This window comes from Hemicordylus capensis, chromosome 2 (assembly GCF_027244095.1).
Source record: "Hemicordylus capensis ecotype Gifberg chromosome 2, rHemCap1.1.pri, whole genome shotgun sequence".
NCBI classification, from domain to species: domain Eukaryota; kingdom Metazoa; phylum Chordata; class Lepidosauria; order Squamata; family Cordylidae; genus Hemicordylus; species Hemicordylus capensis.
Genome location: NC_069658.1, coordinates 376,977,406 through 376,998,962, shown reverse-complemented (window position 1 = coordinate 376,998,962; position 21,557 = coordinate 376,977,406). Strand labels below are relative to the sequence as shown.

Below are 21,557 nucleotides of genomic sequence, written 5' to 3'. Positions count from 1 at the left end.
AGGGTTAGCAGAGCAAGTGTTCCGCTAACCCCATTTTCTGTGTCGTGAGCCACTATGGCGCAGCTCTGTGCTGTGGTGACTTGCAAGGAGACCCCCACTGGGAGGCTAAAATGAGCCTCCCAGGTTTGGGGGTTTCCCCAGGATACCCCAGGCATCCAGGGGCCAGATGGCCCCCGATCCCTGCAGCCCTACTGGCTCCATGATGGAGCCGGTAGTTGTGTGGGTGGCCGATCCGGCTGCCCAGCAACGAGTGTCTGCAGGGAGAGTGGGCTAAGCCCACGGATCATGTGTAAAGCCTCAGTGAATCACAACTCCCATGAAGTAATCACTCCATTTTAGCTAAGGTAAGCTTGCAGCTTACCTTGAGTAGGAGATCACAGTAGAATCTAAACAGTTGTCTAGAATACAGTGGGGCTATTCACATGTCTGCATGTGTGGGGAGGAGGCGGCAGGGTGCAACCTACCTTCTCCCAGATGTTCGCTCTTAGCCCCTGTGGCATGCAAGTTGCATGCCCACAGGACCCATGCTGCTGGGAGCAGCGCAGATGACGATTTGTGATGTTCCTGCCAGCACAAATAAACAGAGGCCAGGGCTCATAATCCTGTACTCCGGGTATCCCACAGTGCACTGAGCGTGGTGCACTCAGGAATTCCCCCCAGGGGACGGGTGCTCTAGGCGTGTCAGCACAACTTGCAATCAGCTCACACCAACACACAGTCCCAGCAGCCAGCTTAAGAATGAGTTTGCACCCTTAACCTTGGCTAAGAGCTGGGCTTCAGTGCTAGATTTGGTGCCGCAGGGCTGCTTGGATCCACATGAGTCCCAGCAATTCTCACTGACAAGCCCAGGATTGGCTGCTCATGAGAACAGCCTCAACAGGTTACTGTCAATAAGTAGTGCAAATAGGCAGCTATTGCACAGCCTAGTGGTCCAGGCCCATTTTATCCTCCAAAAGAGGTTGCTCTAGTCACCCTGCATCTTCTGCTAATCTTGCCTTAGAAAAAAGTGCCAGGAGCTGGTTACACAGCCGACACATCCAAGCCAGAGTGCCCTCGGGCTCCTATGTGCTCACTAACATAGGAGGCTTGTTCTAACTCCACTTTGCCTTGGTACCATTTGTTAGGCCCCATTTCTGTTACTTTACACCCATTTGGCTTTCTTTCAAGATAAAGAGAATTTTAATTTCCCACAGGCTTGGGTCTAATGGAGTTTGTTTTCCCACCATCCCCTCAAAACAAAGGGTTGCAGAGGCACATCCGTTACACCTCATTAAATTGGTTTGGTGAGCATATATAGTTAATGGAGTAGCAAGAAGCTTGCCTCCTCAGTCCGAGATTAATCGAGTGGAAAAACCACAGGTAATCCCGGGAAGTTTGCTTGTAGTGTTTATGCTGCACAGCTAGTTTAGACAACACTAGCCTCTAAGGTTAGATTTAGGTGACCTCGTTCTAGCCAGATGTAGACAGGATGTCTCAAGTGCCCATGTCTTAGTATTACTGCCTGACAGAACAGTTTTTTCTAGACTGGTCGGTCACTAGGAGACTCCCTCTATTATACACCAGAAACCAGTTAAATTGGAGGTGAAGACCTTTGTTGGAAGAGACTCAAAAGAGGCACATGGCCAGACGTGAAAGGCACTGGGATTAGCAGGAGCGATTTGCGAGAAAGGAATGGCCATTCAGGACTTTTGCCTGGAAGAGAAGGGCCTTCAAGGCTACGCTTCACCATCCATGGACAGAACCTTCTTTCGGAAGCATCTTGCCACACAAGGTATAAGAGCTTGCCCTATTTACCAACCAAAAGAGCAAGTAAATTTGAGTGTTTAAACATTTCATTGCTATCATTCAGTTGGTAAAAATGGAAAGGTTTTTTTAAAATTAAGATTGTGGATTTTCTCCTTTTAGGGATCCATTCTGTGTTTCTAGAAACTGAATCTGCCCAGAGGGGAAAGGAAGTCCTTCTACCCAGTGGGACTTTATGAACTGAATTTCTATCTGCAACAGAACTGAGAAACATATACCAGGGAAGCATGTTCCCAGTGTACTTTAATTCATAATGAAGTTTAAGCAGAAGCTTCTAAGCAGCATATCCTCACCGGTTTTCTTCCATTGGTGGCTGCAGCCTAGTGAAACTAGGCTTGAGGAAGAGATGGGGAAGAAATCCTCATTGTGACCCACTATCTATTCAGTCTCTCTGGAATTTCTCTCACCTGAAGGAACTGGAAGTTTATAACCCAATTTACTACAGAGGGAACAGTTAGGAATTGTGCCTCACCATTACTAGAAGTATTTCAAAATTAGGAAACTGAAGTACAGAATAAATCAGGCTTATTTTAACCACAACTTTTATTGAGGCATGAACAAAGGTTGCCCTACTCAAATGCATATTCCAGCTACCTCTACTAATAACTACCCATGGGAGACTCGTCTGTACCCCAGTTCCCCAAGAGAGCCTCCCCCCCCACCCTAAATTGGGAAGATTCCGTATGAGACAACCCTTCACATTAGATCAGTTTCCTTCAGAAGCACAGCAGTCATGGGAGACAAGCCTACTGTTGCTTGGCAAAGAAGGTCTTGCTGTCTTTCACAGTTGGCTTGATCGTGTCACCACCAGGTTGCCAGCCAGCTGGGCACACTGCAAGAACAATGGGAAATGTTGGAGCAAGTGGAGTAACAAGATCTCATATGGGGATGGGAAAGACTGACAGCAGGAATAAGCAGACAGGCAAGAGAAGTGGACTAGGGAGCCTGGAGGGCATAGGTTTATATTCCAAGAGTCTCCTGTACCTTAGGAGTGGCACTTGAAGTTCTGCCAGGTGCAGCTTGTATCCACTCACAACACTGGGGAGGTAAGAGGCCTACCAAGCACAACTCATTGATGCAACTTTTCAGAGCACCTTTCAGAATTTGGTATCTAGTGAGACAACCCTGGGTCAGGGAGAGGCTGAATTCTAATTCACCAGCGGAGGTAGACCTTAGGCTGAGTTGCTCCAAGCAGGCCAAGCCAGTTAAGCCTGTTCTAGCACAGTGGACAGCCAGTGGCACTAGGCCTGGCCTCCCTTCCTACAGTGGCAGTTTTGCTTTTGGAGATGTGCAGCTTGTACCACAGTTAAAGTTGAAGAGCAATCGAGTAGCAGCTTCAAGTATACATGTGATTAAGCCAATTTATGGTACAGCTTGCCTTCAAGGCAGGGAAGGCCATATTTCTTCCCCACAGTTTGCACCACATCTTGATTCAGTAGCTTTTGACTCCTAGGAGCTGGTACCTGTGCTCACAGTAATCATGTCTCTCTCGAGGAGGAAGAAATGCATCAAGTCAGTTGCAAATAGACCAGAGTGGTTCCTTCAGGTGTCATGTTGTTGTTTTTTTAATTTAAAGGACATGGTTGGTCTTAAGTCTCAAGTGGACAGTATTTGGTTGTTGAAGTTTTTATACAATGATTTAAAGGCAATACTTCAATTTTCCATTTTGTTTAACCCAATATTTGATGAACCTTAAAAAAGATCCATCATTTCTCTACATGCTATCACTGGATCCACAATCAAGACTGCCATTTTGCATTTTCTTTGAATCTAGGATATCCATAGTGTCATGAGCAATGAAAGGGCACTAACTGTGCTCATGGAAGGTTCTAGACTGAAGAAAAAACCTTTAGAAGAGCTACTTAATGCAGGAGTATTCCAGAGCCAATTCACATATGTTTTCTCTACCCACCTACCTACACACACACACGCACCTCTAAAGTATGGGAAGAGAGCTGGTCTTGTGGTAGCAAGCATGACTTGTCCCCTTAAGCTAAGCAGGATCTGCCCTGGTTGCATACGAAAGGGAGACTAGAAGTGTGAGTGCTGTAAGATATTCCCCTTAGGGGATGGAGCCGCTCTGGGAAGAGCATCTGGGCTCCATGTTCCTTCCCTGGCATCTCCAAGATAGGGCTGAGAGAGATTCCTGCCTGCAACCTTGGAGAAGCTGCTGCCAGTCTGCGTAAACAATACTGAGCAAGATGGACCTATAGACTGACTCAGTATATGGCAGCTTCCTATGTTCCTAGGTAAAGTAGAACCCTCATGCTGAAGCTACCCTGTGCCTTTTGCTAGAAAGTGGTTTTGAAGCTGCTGTGCATGGTCCATAGGGAAGATCAGACCCATCTTGTGCCCAAGAGGAAGATACAAGACAGAAGAACAGAATTTCTAAGACTGATTATTCTCAGAGGACCGGGGGGGTCAGGGGGATCCTACCCCTTACCTTCACCATGCTGGTCTGTGAACTGGAAGGCCTGCACCAGGCGCAATGTCTCATCTACAGAACGCCCCACAGGTAGGTCATTCACTGTGATCTGCCGCAGAATCCCTTTGTCATCAATGATGAACAGACCTCTAGGGAAGAAGGGCAACAATAGAAAACCTTTACTAAGGGGCAAACTCTTATTTCCTTCTAAGGGTAAGCCCTACCCAGCACTGGGACTTAAAATCCATGTCAACCTTCTCCACTGCCTTCATTAGAAGACTCTACTAATACCAGGGCCAAAAATCAGCCTGCGGCAGTTCTGAAAAAATTGATACAGACATGACAAAGAACTTGAGATTTTGAAAGGTGGGAAGAGACTCAGCAGAAGCAGCTGGTAGTGGCTACTTTTATCTATTCAGGATCAAGGTTCTCCAAGCCCATGCGCACCATGGAACAGCTTTTCCATCACCTGACCAAGTTTACATGGGGCCTGCAGAAGTAGCCACGCTGGTGAACACACAAGGTGTGCATCAGGCAACTGTGCAGTTCCAAGAGGAATGAGTAGGCTCTGCAATAGCTGCAGACAAATCACAGGGGTCCTATAGCACTGGGATCAGGTGCCCAACTAGGGCTTAGTCAGCCATGGTGCTTCTTTGTTACGGAAAGCAAGATGGATTACTGCTAAAATGCTATTCGCTACAGCCCCCACCCCCCAAGTCTAATCTAGAGATACAACTGCCCTGCAAAGCCTCCATACCTGTGTGCAATGCCATCCTCCACCTTCAGTACTCCATATTCCTTGGCAATGTTGTGGTTTACATCTGCCACTAGTGGGATGTTTGTGGAGCCCAAGCCCCCTTCCTTTCTTGGTGTATTGATCCTGCAGAAAAGACCATGGATAATATTTGGCCAGGATGCTATTACATGTAGCACCTACTTCTTCTAGTTCCATCAGACACACTATTTAGGACTTAAAATCCCAATTAACTTATACTGTCCAACAAAAAGCTACAGGGAACACAAGTTCAGACTTTGGGACTCAAAGCTGTGCCTAGAACCTGTGTAAGCCATCTTGCTCAACAGGAATTAAGATGGGTATGTAAAGTGTTAGTTTTGCTCAGCTGCTCTGCCCACGTCAAAAGAAAGCTGATGAAGCTCTACTAGCAGCCAGAATTTGCTAGTGAAGACTGGGAGGAACCTTCACAGCCTTCAGTCAGTTAACTTGTGCCTAGATCCTTCCTAGTGTTAGGTCAATGGATTTTTGTTGAAGTATCAACTCTAGCCCTCTGAGCAGAGGGACAGCTGGACAGAGCATTTGAGCAGATGTATTCACAGTTGCAAAGTAGTCATGTCATCAAGTCCCTAGAACACCCTTCATATGCTTCCACCTAAAAAGACGATAGAGGCAAGGTTAGTCAGGACAACTTATTGCAGCAAAGCCTTGTGCCCACAGCAAGGTAACAGGAGAGGTGGAGGTTGGATAACAATTGTATGGTGTACTATAGACAACAGGAAAATTATTCCTGCTGTCCAAGAAAAAAAACTGCCCTGCCACACATACCATAAGGGATCATGTCTTCTCTGCAATGAATTAGTCTGAAATGTGTCCCTCTAACCAAGCATAAAATGCTCTGGTTCATTCATGGGTACAATCAATTCTGGCATGACTGCTGGTCTTCTAAATGTACCTAGAGATCATCATCAGTGAGACCAGGTCAGAGCACGCTCTTCGGGAGTTGCAAATACTTGCAGTATACGCCTTTCAGTCAGTTCTAGCCAGGCTTTATCTAGTACTTGCTTCCCAGAGTAATGAAGTGTGTTAGTACTCTTAAGTACTAAAAGACTCACCAGGCCAAGTGGGTGAACTCCGAGTCAACAGAAGCAGCAATAACCTCACAGTTAATCTTGCGGAACTCTTCAGCTCTGTCACTGAAAGCTACAATCTCCGTGGGGCAGACAAAGGTGAAATCCAGAGGATAGAAGAAGAAAACTACATATTTACCTAAGTGAGGGGGAAAAACTTGTTAAACACAGTAACTAGAAATCTAGTACTTTGATCCAGAAGCCTTGCCTACCAACTTCCCAGGCAAGTACTCCATAATTTAATTAGGGCAATGCCGGAGGTCATCAGTACAGGAAAGTTAGACTATTTCATCCTTCCTCCAGGGCTAAAGCAAACCCATGACTTTTTGTCTGTACACCATAACAGATGCATTCAATGCTGTTCACCACCCCAAGGCCATTAGGCTCAGTGGTTTAGGTGCCAAGACATCACTGCTCCCCAACCGCCATATGTTCATGTGCAAAGCCAGAGTGCAATGGGGCAGGGGAGAAGGAAGCAGTTGGGTCAAGGCCCAGCTTCTTCTGAAGTTAGGCCTGGAGAATCCGTTTACTTATATCTAGTCTTTGAAAACAGTTTACTAAATTAAGCACTACAGCCACTATGGTATTAAGCGTTAAAAGCAATCATGATTTACCTTTGTAGTCCGACAACTTTAGTTCCTTGATGGCTCCATCCACCACTGCTGTAGCATGGAAGTCTGGAGCTGGCTTTCCAATATGAGCATTACCAGAGGCCATTTTCTGAAATTAGTACAAGTCTTGGATTGGCTACTGAGCTGAATCACACACTGGAAGATTAGATACAATAAGAGTGGCAATTCCCTTTAGGAGGGCGAGAGCAATTGGCCCTATCCATCACTAGCACAGCATCCTTCCAGTGGCTCTTGCTGGTGTCAATCTTCTGTCTCTTTTTTTAGATTGTGGGCTCTTTGGGGACAGGGACCCCTTTTATTTCTCTGTGTAAACTGCTTTGGGAACTTTCGTTGAGAAGTAGTATATAAATATTAGTTGTAAATATTTGCTGTATTCGTATCCCTCTGATTAGAGGCTTTTACTTCTAAGAAAAAACAGCCTCCTCTGAACCTGCATAGTGTTGTACAAATCTCCCGTCACATGAGAGTCCGTTGAGTTGTAGAATGTAATCCTTTTCCACTCAAGGCAATCCTTGAGGAATGCAAGATCAGGTAGCCATGGATCCCAATTCCTGCAAAGCAGCACTCAGAGAAAACTTCTGGATGTATTGTGATCCATAGCCATTTTTGAGCATCACTTCCCATTTCTTGGCAGGCAAGGCTGCATCTCGTTAAAGACACATTCCCATATTTCATACTTTAAGTTGGGCAATACATTGGAAGTTTTCTAATCCAACCCCCTGCCCCCACCACCCAAAGCAGGAAACTGCTACAGCACACCTGTTGGGGTTTATTTTCCTCACCACTCCCCCTCCATTCACAGCAAGTCTACCACACTACAGCCATTCACTTGCTAATTTGGGTCTGCCAACATTTTGCAGAAGTTAAGCCTCTCCGTTGCTTCACAATCCCAAGTCTTTTGCCATTTTAAAAAAATGGCCTTAGGTGTGTGCATAGGAATGGAGATGCAACTTTTACCAAGAGATAAGCTTCAACTTTTTCCAAGAAGCAACACAGGGAAGAAACTTAATACTTGGATAATGAGGGGTAGAACTGGAGCAGCCTGCAAACAAGTACTGACCTGAATGTAGCCAGAATGCTGCAAGGCACCACCATACCAGCAAACAGCACTTCGAGAGCAGACAAGTGCCCAGGTTACTTAAACTTGGGTGGAAAACAGGGTATAAAAGTTACGTTTATTCATTCTCCTTGCCCTGTACTTTGGGGTCAACTTCGAGATACTGTTTGCATGGGAGGCAGAGCTAGGGATAGTGACCAGGATGAAGCTGAACATGCCACTCATTGACTAGTAGGATGCAAGTGTTGAGGAAAATGGCATTCTTCTTTGATGGGCTCCAGCAAGCCTGAACAGAATGTGAGTAGTAACTGCAGGGAGTTCTCCTGTGTAGACAGGTGGGTGGCCCCCTGCAGGTGGGCCTCCCTCAGATGTTGGTTACTCGTTATTGGGGTGAAGCTGGTAGAATACACTGCATTCCAAGCTGGGCCACACATTTGCCACAGCCACTCTAGTGACATGCAGAGGGAGGATTCTATCACCCACCTAATTAGCCAATGCAGAACAAGACTGAGGTAGCATGTTGCTTAAAAACGAATGATCAGGGAGAGCATAAGGAGGGAGCTTCCTTCGGTGACCCAAGACCAGCAATGCATTTTTCAACAGAGAGGTCACCAGAGCACAAACCTGTCTGGAAATGTGGCCTGCATCCTAGCATTACCAGATTTCAACCCAAGAGCTGGTTATCGGTCAGTGAAGGAAAGGCTCTCATGTTTATTTATTCCAAGACAGAGCCGCGCCAATGCTTGCATTTCAGAGCTAAATAATGGTACGTCCCAACCAGTGTTCTCTCTAATTTCTCATCTGTGTGCAGAATGAGTTTATTTCTAGGCAGCAGTATCAAGGCAGTGTGTGCACACATGCATTCAGAGTGGGACCCTCCTGAATCAACCTGAGCAGGATCTAAAATTAACTGAGCAGACATCAAAAGGCATGTGAGCACACGCACACCTTAGAGGGAAACTGATGCCAACTCAAATTAAGGCTTGCTTTCAAAAACCAAGCCTCAGATGTTCTTCATATTTTGAAGATAATTTGAACAGCCTCTTTCTCTGCAGCAAAGATTCTCTAGAGACAGAAGAAGAGTTGTTGGGGTTTTTTTTTTTTTTTCGTTTTGCAGAAGCCAAGAAGCCTTATCACAGCACTCCAGACATGGGGTGTTACAGAATGGATAGCCCACCCTGAGGCAGGTGATTAACGGTCTTTCTGAACTGCATTCTGCACACAGGACAAAGCAAAACCACGGTTTGCTTAAGCAGAGTCCCTGTTTATGGGTTAATCCAGTTAGCACAGAGATGAAAAGTTTTTATCCTTTCTCTCCTCTCTACCCAAGCCGTTGAGCAGACGGCTTAGGAGTCACAGTGCCCAACCCGCATCTCCAAGACTCTTGCACTATACTCTTCCCTCCCTTCCCAACAGTTCTAAACTTCTTCTGGAAAGAAGAAAGTTCTTCCTAGTGCCATCTTTCGTTTGTGCCGTTCTCCCTAGCTAGAATTAGGGTTCCAAAGTGGCAAGTTGAATTCCACCACGGAATCTCCCTATACTAACCCCCTTTTGAAGCGCCACAACCGTACCTTTTCGATCGCCGTTCATTCACTCTTTTACATAGCATCTCCCCTTAAGGATATGGAAACTTTGCCTAAAGCCCTTATATGAGAGATGGTTGACTAAATGCAATTCTGAAGCCGAGACCAGACTGAAAGGTTCTTCTGGAGATTGGGGGGGGGGGGGGGCAGGCGCAGAAGGAGCACCGTCCCCGGAGCTGAATGAAGCCCACCGAGAAGCAGAGGCCGCCTGGCTGCGTTGCTTCCTTGCCCGCTCCGCGTAGTGCTTGGAACACAAAAGAGAGTCCCGCGACTCAGATGCCGAGGAAGACACAATAGGCGGCATTCACACCGCTTTCCAAGGAGACCGATGGGCAGCTGGGGGGATGGGGGGAGAGAGGATCCCCGACGCGCAGGCTTTCCCCTCCTGCGCTTCAGTCAATGGAAGCAACTCCCCCTCCCCTTTACGAAATTTAGAACAAAAAGAGGCGCGGGGAGGTGCCGAGTCTAGGGCTCAAACGAGGCTCTTCGCACCCTCCTGCACACAATGCAGATCCGAGCCCGTGAGCGAGAACGAGACCCTTTAGCAACCGTTAATGTCTGCAAAGGCTGGAGAGTGGCGCTATCGCTTCAGGCCCACGACCTTAGGGCGGGCCTTATGGGGCGAGCGCTACCTGCCCCCAACGCCTGTACATGTACAGCACTGCAGCCCCATGCTCGAGCGCTGCAAAGCCCTGCCAGAATTCCCGCCCATCCCTACCTCCTTATCCGTGCACCGCCGCCGTCAGCAAGCAAAGTCAAGCAACCGGTTCCAAGCGCAAAAGAAAGAAGCGTGGTAGCACTAGCAGAAGGAGCCGCAGGAGAGCCGGCTGCCCGGCTTTATAGGCAGGCCGCGGGAGAAGTGGGCAGGGTTAGTAAGCGTGGGAAGGCGGCGCGCGATTTCGACCCTCCTCCTCTCCGGAGAAAGGCATTTGTGCGCCTCCTTTGCTTTTCCTCTTCTGTTGGGCTTAAGGGATTTCAGCCCAGCCCCTAAATATTATCCAGTCTGCTATGCGTGAAACCCGGCCGCGGGTTGCTGTCTTTTCTCCTCGCTGCACAACTATGCGACATGACAGTCAGACATTCAACAGGTGAGGCTTTCGCCTTCACTTCATCTACATGCCGAAGATAAGCTGCACGTACTGGATTTTCTCTCTCCATGTCATGCCAGAAGCAAAGATGTCAACTTCATCCCCAGCCTGCACTCGGAAAATTAGAATATCGTGCAAAAGTCCATTAATTTCAGTAATGCAAATTAAAAGGTGAAACTGATATATGAGACAGACGCATTACATGCAAAGCGAGATAAGTCAAGCCTTAATTTGTTATAATTGTGATGATCATGGCGTACAGCTCATGAAAACCCCAAATCCACAATCCCAGAAAATTAGAATATTACATGGAACTAAGAAGACAAGGATTGTAGAATAGAACAATATCGGACCTCTGAAAAGTATACAGTGTACTGTGCTTGACTGGCCAACAAACTCGCCTGACCTGACCCCATAGAGAATCTATGGGGCATTGCCAAGAGAAGGATGAGAGACATGAGACCAAACAATGCAGAAGAGCTGAAGGCCGCTAATGAAGCATCCTGGTCTTCCATAACACCTCATCAGTGCCACAGGCTGATAGCATCCATGCCACGCCGCATTGAGGCAGTAATTGCTGCAAAAGGGGCCCAAACCAAGTACTGAATACATATGCATGCTTATACTTTTCAGAGGTCCGATATTATTCTATTCTACAATCCTTGTCTTCTTGGTTCCATGTAATATTCTAATTTTCTGGGATTGTGGATTTGGGGTTTTCATGAGCTGTACGCCATGATCATCACAATTATAACAAATTAAGGCTTGACTTATCTCGCTTTGCATGTAATGCGTCTGTCTCATATATCAGTTTCACCTTTTAATTTGCATTACTGAAATTAATGGACTTTTGCACGATATTCTAATTTTCCGAGTTTCACCTGTACATCCTCTGCTCTCCGTGTGGAAAACAGGGTTGCCACTCCCCCTCCCTCACCACCCCACCCATAGTGCTCCGAGGCCTTTACCAGCCTCGGGACAAACGTCCAATAGGTTAACTCTCCAACACTGCATATGCATGTCAGATGAAAGTTACACCTGTTGGATTTCTGCCTCTTTAAGCCACTTAATGGCACAGCGGGGAAATGGGTTGACTACCAAGCCAGAGTATAGGAAACGCCTATATCGGGCAGCAGCAATATAAGAAGATGCTGAAGGCATCATCTCACACTGTGTGGGAGATGGCAATGGTAAACCCCTCCTGTATTCTACCAAAGACAACCACAGGGCTCTGTGGGCGCCAGGAGTCAACACCAACTCCGGCACAACTTTACCTTTACCTTTACAGTTGTAAAAAGCACAGGAGCTTTGCCGGAGGAGTGGGGGGACTGGGCAGGGCAGCCTCACACCAGAGGAAATTATCTATGCTTAGGAAACCCCATATATGTAAACCATGCCCACACACAGAGGTGCACCTAGGTAATTTTGGAGCCTGGACCTAAAGGCCTTTGGAGGCCTGCCCCTCAAACCCCACCCCCCAAGTTAAGCCTCATCCACCTATACAGACAGACACACACACCAGGTACTTTTAACACATGGGTTCTTGAGGACACAAACAGCAACTGAACTCACAAGAATGCAAAAATATAACACAGGTATACATATGCAAATATGCATTAGCAGAAACATTTCACCATGCAACTGAACATATTCCTGTCCCACATACTTCTTTCCCCACTCCCCACTCTGTCTCTAAAGCACCCAGCGCAGGTCACAATCACACCTGGCCACCTGGCGCAGTGTGGGCCAGCAGCGCAGCACACCACCCAGGACAGACTAAAGAGGATGTGGGGGCCCCCCAAGTGCTGTGGAGGCCCTGGACTTCGGCCCTGAAGTCCAGGGTAAGAGCACCTCTGCATGGCAGCAGCGTCTCCAGGTAGAGCTGGGAAAGACTCTTGCCGGAAAGCTGGGAGAGCCACTGCCAGTCTGAGTAGACAATGCTGAGCTAGATGGACCAAGGGTCTGACTCAGCAGATGACAGCTTCCTATGTAAGGGCAAGTCCTTTGCTCTTATTTGCATCTGCGGACTGGGGGAAACGGTGACCTGAGAGGGGGCATCTGCCGCCAGCACTCACCCCCCTTCATGGTTACAGTAACTGCTGGCATGAGCCAGAAGAGCCCCTCAGCACTGGGCCTTCCCTGGAGTGGACTGGCCACTTCTACACGGTCTGCCACATGGAGCAGTGTGAAGGCTCCCCACTCATGTGCCGCCCAGATGCAGGTGCTTTGTGGGCGGCAGGTCTCCCATCTGCTCAGTGAGTAGAGCAAAACGCTGCCCCTGAAGAGAAAGGCCCTCAGTCCACCCCAGGACAGGCCGCGTTAGGGCCTGGCTGGCCACACGGGAGGTGGGGGGGGGAGGGGGGCTGCGTGGCTGCATGCACACAGGCAGGAGCTGCCATCCCTGCTTATACTCCCAGAAGGGCCGGCTGTTCATAACAGTTTGGTCAGCGGCCCGGAAGAGGCTCCTTGTGCTTGCGGAGTCTAAACACAGGGACACCATGGCTGCAGAGATGTGCCCTCCTTCCTGAAGACGCTTGCCTCCACACCCTAAGCAGAACAGCTGGAGAGAGACATCTGGGTACAGGACAGGATCCAACTGGCAGCGCATCAGCCACTGCTCCTCTCTTACTCCTGTTTTAGAAGTTCTGAAGTCATGCTGTGGTCACATTTCCCAAGCATTTGATAAATAAATATGCTTGTTTTTTCACCCTCTCAAAGTACGTTCATGAGCATCTCTCCCTTGAGGAGAGGAGAGCTGGTGGAGGAGAGGAGAGCTGGTCTTGTGGTAGCAAGCATGACTTGTCCTGTTAGCTAAGCAGGGTCTGCCCTGGTTGCATCTGAAAGGGAGACTTGATGTGAGCACTGGTTGCATTTGAATGGGCATTTGAATGGTTGCATGTGAGCACTGTGAGATATTCCCCTCAGGGGATGGAGTTGCTCTGGGAAGAGCAGAAGGTTTCAGGATCCCTCTCTGGTTTCTGAGGAGAGAGGAGAGCTGGTCTTGTGGTAGCAAGCATGACTTGTCCTGTTAGCTAAGCAGGGTCTGCCCTAGTTGCTTGATGTGAGCGCACTGTAAGATATTCCCCTCAGGGGATGAAACTACTCTCTGGGAAGAGCAGAAGGTTCCAAGTTCCCTCCCTGGCTTCTCCAAGATAGGGCTGAGAGAGATTCCTGCCTGCAACCTTGGAGAAGCTGCTGCCAGTCTGTGAAGACAATACTGAGCTAGATCGACCAATGGTCTGACTCAGTATATGGCAGTTTCCTATGTTCCTATGAAAAATGCTTTGGTAATCTTGCAGGGGAAGAACAACAGGGTGATAAAGGTCTCCCCAGGCAAGTAGTTCACTTCCCACCGCATTGCTGCATCCTAAACTGGAAATTAAAATAAGGCTGCAATCCTAAACATGCTCATTTGAAAGTTACCACCATCAAAATCAATAGACTTACTTCAGAGAAAATATGCTTAGGATGGGAGTGTGAGTGTGAGTGTGAAACACCTTATTCTTCTTTCAGATATCTAACTGGGCTAAATCTCCCCCCCCCCCGCCAAAAAAATGCACTTGGTCCTCCAATACTCACTTCTGGCATCACCGGCATACTCTCACATCTGCTGGGGGGGGTGGAATTGCAGTTGTTCCCATTTTGCAGACAGGGAACTGAGGATAAGAGACCTCAAGGAAGGGCTTAAATTCAGCTCCAGATGTGGTATGCTGGGCCCTGCAGCATATTGGTTCTCTCAGCTGGCGGGGGGGGGGGGGAGAGGGCTGCTAAAGCCCTGGAAAGCAATCCTGGCCTCATCTGGGTTTCTTTCTTCCCAGTGTGAAGAGCCAAGCAGGGTCCCTTGCCCCCAAGAGAGGGACAGGGAGGCCTCGGATCTCTGCCTAGTTGCAGAATCAGACCGGCAGCTGTGATGGCAGCAAGGAGGCTTGGGCAGGCGGATTCAGGGTGAGGCTGTTGTCAAACAAACACAACACAAACATGGCGCTTCTCACAGGCCTGCATTTGCAAAGACTCCCTGCAGTTTGCAAAGTCAAGGTTTGCAACAGAAATTGAAACAGATCACCAGCTGACAAAGTCAAGGAGAGCCCATGAGCCCCCCACCCCATGAGTTCCCAGCATGCACCCTACTCCTGTATTCAGTTTCTGCCCGTGTAGAGGAAAGGAAAGGTTGTGCCATTGAGTCGGTGTCGACTACTGGCGACCACAGAGCCATGTGGTTTTCTTGGTTGAATACAGAGGAGGTTTACCATTGCCATCTCCCATGCAGTATGAGAAAACTCAGGTACCTGGGCTAGAAAAGACTCTCGCTGAAGATCCTGGAGAGCTATCAACAGTAAGAGCGGACAACACTAGCCAAATAGATGGATGATGATAGCCCAATGTAAGCTTCACATGTGGCATTCATCAAGGACAGGTGTGACCCAGCTAGAATGGGGACGAATGCTGAGCTCAAACTTGTCTAAATCTCAAAGCCTTTTCATAGTAAGGACTTGAATCTTGAAACCAGGAGTCTACTTCTCACCATATCATCCTATTCTTTTACTAGTTGAGAACTCCTGCAATGGTTGTATAGAGGCTGGAGTTGGGTTCCATCCTGTGGCTGTTCACTTGTTCTGCGACTTTCTCCCACAACGAAGAACTACAGTGCCCAGAAGGCCTTGCACACTGAAGTCTCTCCCGTGCCCCCACACTATTTCCTGTGCTGGGAGGTTTCTCTGGAGTTTCCCGAGCGCGGGCAAATATGGACCTAAGCGCCTTCGAACAGAACAATTCGGTGAACTGTTTGTTGGACTCTGCGGTGCCTGTCATCTGCCGGACTGAGCCCTGCAGCCTCGGCATCGATGAGGCAGGCAGGGGTCCGGTGTTGGGTAGGAGCCCTTTTATGCCCGGGGGTAGGGGGGTAGGGATCCTTTGTACCAATTCTGAATCTCGTCCTGGAAAGCATCCTCAAAAAGCGGCGAGTCACGAGCGAATCCTTCCTATTCGGACGCCCGGGGATTTTCCGGACGGGGCGGGGGCGTGTCTTTGCGGCGACGTTACTGTTTCTCAAGCTCAGTTCCTCATTGGTAAAATGGGAGTGATCGTGAATGATCGCATGATGGGGTTATTGTGGGAATAATTTAGGGTTGCAAAACGTTCTTAGAGAAATGGTAATTAAGCATTAGCACAAAAGCACTGTTGTGCTAATATGTCTCAGTTCAGACTCACACACGCCCAGAATGTACCGGCTTTCCCCACTTCCTGTGCATTTCTTCTGAACAGCAGCCTCACAAGGAGAGTTCAGTAATTGTATTGTTATGGTGGCGGGAGGGAGAAAGAGGGTCTTGTGAGGGATTATCTGTTGTATGGTCATAATTTGCCCTGTAGCTGAAACAACAATTATTATTTATAATATTTATATATAATATGCTTAAAAGTAAAAGGTAAAGTGTCGATTTCAGTCAAGCCGATTTCGACTCCTGGCGCTCACAGAGCCCTGTGGTTGTCTTTGGTAGAATACAGGAGGGGTTTACCATTGCCTCCTCTCACACAGTACGAGATGATGCCTTTCAGCATCTTCCTATATCGCTGCTGCCCAATATAGTACCAGTGGGGATTTGAACCTGCAATCTTCTGCATGTTAGTCAAGCATTTCCCTGCTGCTTAGAGTACTCAAAAATATTTCACACATATGAGCTTGTTCTAACCCTTGTAATAATAACTCTGTAAGGTTCATCAATATTATCCCTTTATTGCACATGGCGGGGGACTTCGGCTGGAAAAGAGTGGCTTGTGCCAATTTCTCTTTTCTCCCCAGGTCCCATGGTCTACAGTATCTGTTATTGTCCTGTGACCCGACAGGAGGACCTAAAGACACTGAAGGTAGCAGGTATAAAAGGGAGTGCCTGATTCGGATTGTAATGTAGTGGGGACAAAACTGAGTAACATGAAGTGGGTTCTTGAAAGACAGGGTAAACGAAGTGCCTGGAGTTCCACTGGAGGAAGGTTTCTGGTTACAGATTTCAAACACAGTCCACTTTCTCCTCTTCCTAGGCTGCGTCTCTCAGGTTTGTTTCCCCCCCCCCTTTGGTTCCTCTTTCCAGACTCCAAGATACTGACAGAGGCCCAGCGGGAACAGCTCTTTGAGAAGCTGGATGCAGCCAAGGATTTTGTAGGTTGGGCCTTGCACATCCTGTCACCCAACTTCATCTCAAACAGCATGCAGAGGCGGTGAGTGAGCATGGATAAAGCCATCTGCCCATTAGATGACTTAAGAAACCACTAGAATCCCAGATTTGAAAGGACAACAAATAGGCCTGTCCTGCAATTGACTGGAAATGAAACCCATGTGGATCTGATTCCAAAAGGGACCAATGCAACTGAACACTGTCAGAACATAAAATACTGATGGCCACTTTGTTTTGGATCATTGACAGTGTTCCCTCTAACAAGGATTCCTAGATGTTGTTGACTACAACTCCCATAATCCCCAGCCAAAGGCCATTGCAGCTGGGGATGCTGGGAGCTGTAGTGAATAACATCTGGGAATCTCTGTTAGAGGGAACAGTGATTGAGGAGAATTGCCAACACTTTGTGTGTCTTAGAAGGCAATTCGTATCTGAGGATAGAGCAAGGGAAGCGGGCTGGAAACTTGAGGTCTCCGACCTCCCATTATATCTTGGAGATGATGACAAAGATTAGATTGACCCCAAGGCTAAACTTTCAGCAAAGGGAAGCCATATTGTTATGTGCTCAGATTCCTGCCCTTCCGTCCTGCAGACTCCTGTGGTCCACAACAAATCACTATACCCCAATATTATGTAACTGCCAAATATGTGAGATTTTAGATCCTGGTGGTTTGCTGTGTGACAGTGTAGCTTCTGCTGACAGTATGCTAGAGGAGCTAACATTCTGTTTTGCATGCCCATGTCCTGGTAAAAGGCATAGTCTCTTTGTTACAACTTTTTCATTCAGCCCCTTCTCAATGGTTAGGCCTTGTTGCTGATAAGTTAGCATATAATCCATTCCATTGCAGAGTGAAGTACAATCTAAATGCACTTTCACATGACACAGCCATTGGCCTGATCCAGCATGCACTGGACTCTGGAGTGCAGGTGGCAGAGGTGAGCCAGTTCAGCATTCTATGACTGTAAGAAGTAGCAGTAGCTCCTAATTATAAATCTTATGTTGTTCCTTCCTACTTCAGGTCTTTGTGGACACAGTGGGGCCAGCAGAGAAGTACCAAGAGAAGCTCAAGCGACAGTTCCCAGAGCTGGTGATCACAGTGAAGCCCAAAGCAGATTCCCTCTTCCCTGTTGTCAGTGCAGCCAGTATCTGTGCCAAGGTGAACGCCTGGCACGGGCTTGGGAGATCCTTGTCTCCAGCTAAACTACATGCTCTGGTACCTGGAGGGGTGCTTGGTCAGATTGTGAAGATCTAGCTGCTGCTTTAATCATAGCAGCTAAATGGATCTTCCATGTCTTGTGCAGAATCCATGTGACTATTGGATGCTGGGGCTAAACAGTAGGGAGCTTTGGCTGTCATGCTCAGTTTACTTCAAGCTGACCACCGTTGGAGACAGAATACTAAACTGGATGGATCATTGTTCTAATGTAGGAAGGTCATTCTCATCTTTTGTTCTGCAGGTGGCAAGGGACCAGGCTGTAAAGAACTGGAAGTTCTTGGAGGGTCTGGAAGATGTGGGATTGGATTATGGCTCTGGCTATCCCAATGGTAAATTCCAGCCTTCTTAGCATGGTGTCAGAATTAGGGGCATGGAGCACTGAGTCTGCAATGCTTCATTCAAACTAATAATCTAAGCCATTGCCTTGGCACGACTGTGTTTTGTTATACTTTTAACTCTTGGAGTACACATGGGCAGTTTGCATCATACAGCCCCCACAATTATGAAGGGGTCCTGCTGAGATTAGTCCATTGGGATGTCCTTCATGGACTTTCCATCACCCTCTTGATGCATCCCTTCATCGTATGGGAGGCGGCTGTTAATACAAACGGCCCCTCTGCGTGCACTCCAAATGCTTGTTTAAACAAGTTCTTGGAGCATGTATATAGGGACCATTCAGATGGACAGCCCCTCACACAATAAAGGGACATCCTGGGAGAGTGTCAGGGTGTCTGTGGAGTGCATCTCAAAGGGTGCACTCAGCGCATTCTCTTCATAATAGCTTGTGCCGGGAGCTGTATTGTGTGATGTGGCCCAATGTTAGTTTGTTTAGCAACAGTGTAGGCTTTTTCCCACCAGATGTCATCAGCTGTTTGAGATCTCTGCTCCTACCTCTCCCACAATCCAGCCCCACTAGTGTATGTGACTGTGCGGCTGGGACACTGCTCTGATTCTGTAGATGCCATTGGTTGACATCTGCTCCATTCAAGAACTAGATTTCCAGTCCATACAGCTCAGATGAGAATGAAGGAGGATACAAAGTGACACATAGGATATTTCACAGAGAGCAAGTGCAAGAACTGAGGGCAGAACTTAAAGATGTCCCATCCTGTCATTTATCCCACACAATTGCCCCCTTTGGTAAGCAGGGCCCAGTCTGGTTTGCATTTGAATGGGAGATGTGTGAGTAAAGGTAAAGTGTGCCATCGAGTTGGTGTTGACTCCTGGCGACTACAGAGCCCTGTGGTTTTCTTTGGCAGAATACAGGAGGGGTTTACCATTGCCTCCTCCCTCGCAGTATGAGATGATGCCTTTCAGCATCTCCCTATATTGCTGCTGCCCGATATAGGTGTTTCCCACCTATAGTCTGGGAAACATACCAGTGGGGATTCGAACTGGCAACCTCTGGCTTGCTAATCAAGTTGCTGTACCATTAGGTGGCTACTGTAAGATATTCCCCTCAGGGGATGGGGCCATTCTGGGAAGAGCATCTGCATGCTTGCATGCAGAAAGTTCCACGTTCCCTCCCTGGCATCTCCAGGATAGGGCTGAGAGAGACTCCTGCCTGCAACCTTGGAGAAGCTGCTGTTAGTCTGTAGGCAATACTGAGCTAAGTGGACCAATGGTCTGACTTGGTATATTGCAACTTCCTATATTCCTATGAACCTGGGACTCCTGGCTGAGACTTATTCTTGGAAGTGCGGACAACACCCGAGTACTAGTACTCCAAGATCCTAGCCTACCTTTTGGAGGAAGTTAATGCTTGGGTGGTGGCTGGAAATATTTGTTTGGATTGTTTATGGACTGTGGTTTTATTCTAGCTCCTATGAGGATTCACAGCTTTATTGTGTTTTATATTATAATTTGTTCTGCTTTCTTGTTGGTTGCCTCCCAGAAGAAAGTCAGGATATAAATGTTTAAAAATTATCCCTTTTTTCCAGACCCCAAGACTAAGGAGTGGCTCTCACAGAGTCTGGACCCTGTCTTTGGCTACCCACAATTTGTACGATTCAGCTGGAGTACAGCTCAGATCATCCTGGAGAGCAAGGCTGTTCCTGTTCACTGGTAGGTGGGGATGGAAGAACGATTCAGTCATGGAAAGGTGCATGTAATTTAGGGTGGGAAATAGAAGGGGACCTTGGAGCTTCTGTGGAAATTACTGCTGCTGCCGCCCTGGGTTCCTTCTAAATAAGGTCTGCCAAGTGGGCACAGAAGAGAGAAGGCATCTTGCTGTAAGGCAGTGGTTTAGTTGGGGCCCTGCAGCACAAGAAATATGTGGGTCAGTGGTCCCTCTGGTGTGACTGGCAATTAATAGAGAAGCAGAGAAAAACTGGTGGCTAGTTGAGAGGTTAGGGGCTCCATATAATTTATGCAGCTGTGTTGTGGTGCAGATTGAAGCTGAATGAGTGTGCTGTGAGTATCTGTGGGACTCTTTCCTTTAAGTCCATTGATTGTCCTTGAGCAGGGAGGGTATGGCTCATCAAATTCCCTCTTTGAGGTTGGCTTACCCTGGTGGTTTCCCCATGCCTTGCTCTCTGCTTGATGGTGATGTTGGCTGTACAAAATACTGCAGAGTCCAAGCAGGAACTGTGGTTGCCCTAGAATGTTCATGACTCGCCTAGCTGATCTCCACTGCTCTTGGGAGGTCCAGCCCAGTCTGTTGAGCAGCTCCCCAATGGGTCTGAGGAGCTGCCAACTCCATTGCTGGTTTCCATCTTAGACCGACCTCGGCAGGCATGTACGAAGCTCCAAAAGGAGCCATGGGGTGGAGGGTGAGAAGAGAAAGAGTTAGTTACCTTTTCCCTAGTAAGATGGTAACAGTGCCAACATCTGTTCTTCTTATTAGAATGCAGTGAAGGTGCTGAAGCAAGTGGAAGTGGCTGGAATCCAAGACAACTAGATAGAACACTCAGTGCAAGGCAGAGTGTGATACTAGAGGAGTGTGTGTGTGAGGTTGCTGCTACATCTAGATCTCTCATTTCTCTCCTTTTGCTTCCCTGACCAGGGATGATGATGAAGATGACCCCTCCCAGAAAAACAAACAATCCCTGTTAAGCTACTTTGCCCGGAAGGAGACTCCCACCAAACGCCGACCTCACCGCTTCTTTTATGAACGCAAACTTGAGACAGTGACCAGCTTGTAAGAAGAAACAGAACATTTCCTTCTTGCAGAGATCATCTTGAATTGACTTCACAAGAAAGCTGCAATTTGTTTGTAATTGCAAAGTTTGTTAGTTTGGTTTTATGCAGAGCTTTTAACTCCTTAGAGTCACAGTTTGTAGCCTAAAAGGGAAAATGTGAGCAGAAGCATTGGTAAACCGGTGTGGAATCTGTCTTTAAGGCCTTTGTGCTTATATTCTACGTATTTTCAGTTAATATATTTTATTATAAAGTCTGTTATACTTTAAGTCTTCCTCCTTGCTGGGTGTAAACTGACTGGTGGTGGTGTCCAATAATAGAACGGACCAAAATGGGACTGAAGTGCCTTCAGATGGGTAACTTTAAAAATTGAGATTAAGTAGGACAGTTTGAATAGTCAGCTTTTCCACATACAGCAAGGCAAAATATGCTCGCTCACCCACTGGAATTCTGTTTGAGGAAGAAAATTCATTTCCTATTCTAATATGGCAAATCACAGTGAACTCCAGTGGTTAGAGAATGGGATCTCTTTTGTGCTGTAGTCATGGAATGGCTTTATTCTGTCTCTGGGTTACTCTTACCTT

At 47.5% G+C, this 21,557-nt stretch overlaps 2 protein-coding genes across 3 annotated transcripts; one reads left to right on the top strand and one right to left on the bottom strand.

The window, feature by feature from the left end:
- Nucleotides 1-2,328: 2,328 nt before the first annotated feature.
- Nucleotides 2,329-10,239, bottom strand: PRDX2 (peroxiredoxin 2). The gene is made up of 6 exons (XM_053296995.1): nucleotides 10,082-10,239; nucleotides 6,706-6,811; nucleotides 6,077-6,230; nucleotides 4,986-5,108; nucleotides 4,247-4,377; nucleotides 2,329-2,635 (listed from the first exon to the last, which is right to left on the bottom strand). The coding sequence occupies exons 2-6, from the start codon at nucleotides 6,806-6,808 to the stop codon at nucleotides 2,550-2,552; spliced, it is 597 nt and encodes a 198-aa protein (XP_053152970.1). The 5' UTR covers nucleotides 6,809-6,811; nucleotides 10,082-10,239; the 3' UTR covers nucleotides 2,329-2,549.
- Nucleotides 10,240-15,119: 4,880 nt separating this feature from the next.
- RNASEH2A (ribonuclease H2 subunit A) lies at nucleotides 15,120-21,229 on the top strand. 2 transcript variants are annotated; one of them, XM_053296990.1, is made up of 8 exons: nucleotides 15,120-15,319; nucleotides 16,249-16,320; nucleotides 16,535-16,661; nucleotides 17,467-17,554; nucleotides 17,638-17,775; nucleotides 18,077-18,164; nucleotides 19,776-19,899; nucleotides 20,840-21,229. In XM_053296990.1, the coding sequence occupies exons 1-8, from the start codon at nucleotides 15,193-15,195 to the stop codon at nucleotides 20,976-20,978; spliced, it is 903 nt and encodes a 300-aa protein (XP_053152965.1). In that variant the 5' UTR covers nucleotides 15,120-15,192; the 3' UTR covers nucleotides 20,979-21,229. The 2 variants fall into 2 exon arrangements, with proteins under 2 accessions (XP_053152965.1, XP_053152966.1); XM_053296991.1 differs by lacking the exon at nucleotides 15,120-15,319 and adding an exon at nucleotides 15,467-15,601.
- The last annotated feature ends 328 nt before the right edge of the window (nucleotides 21,230-21,557 follow it).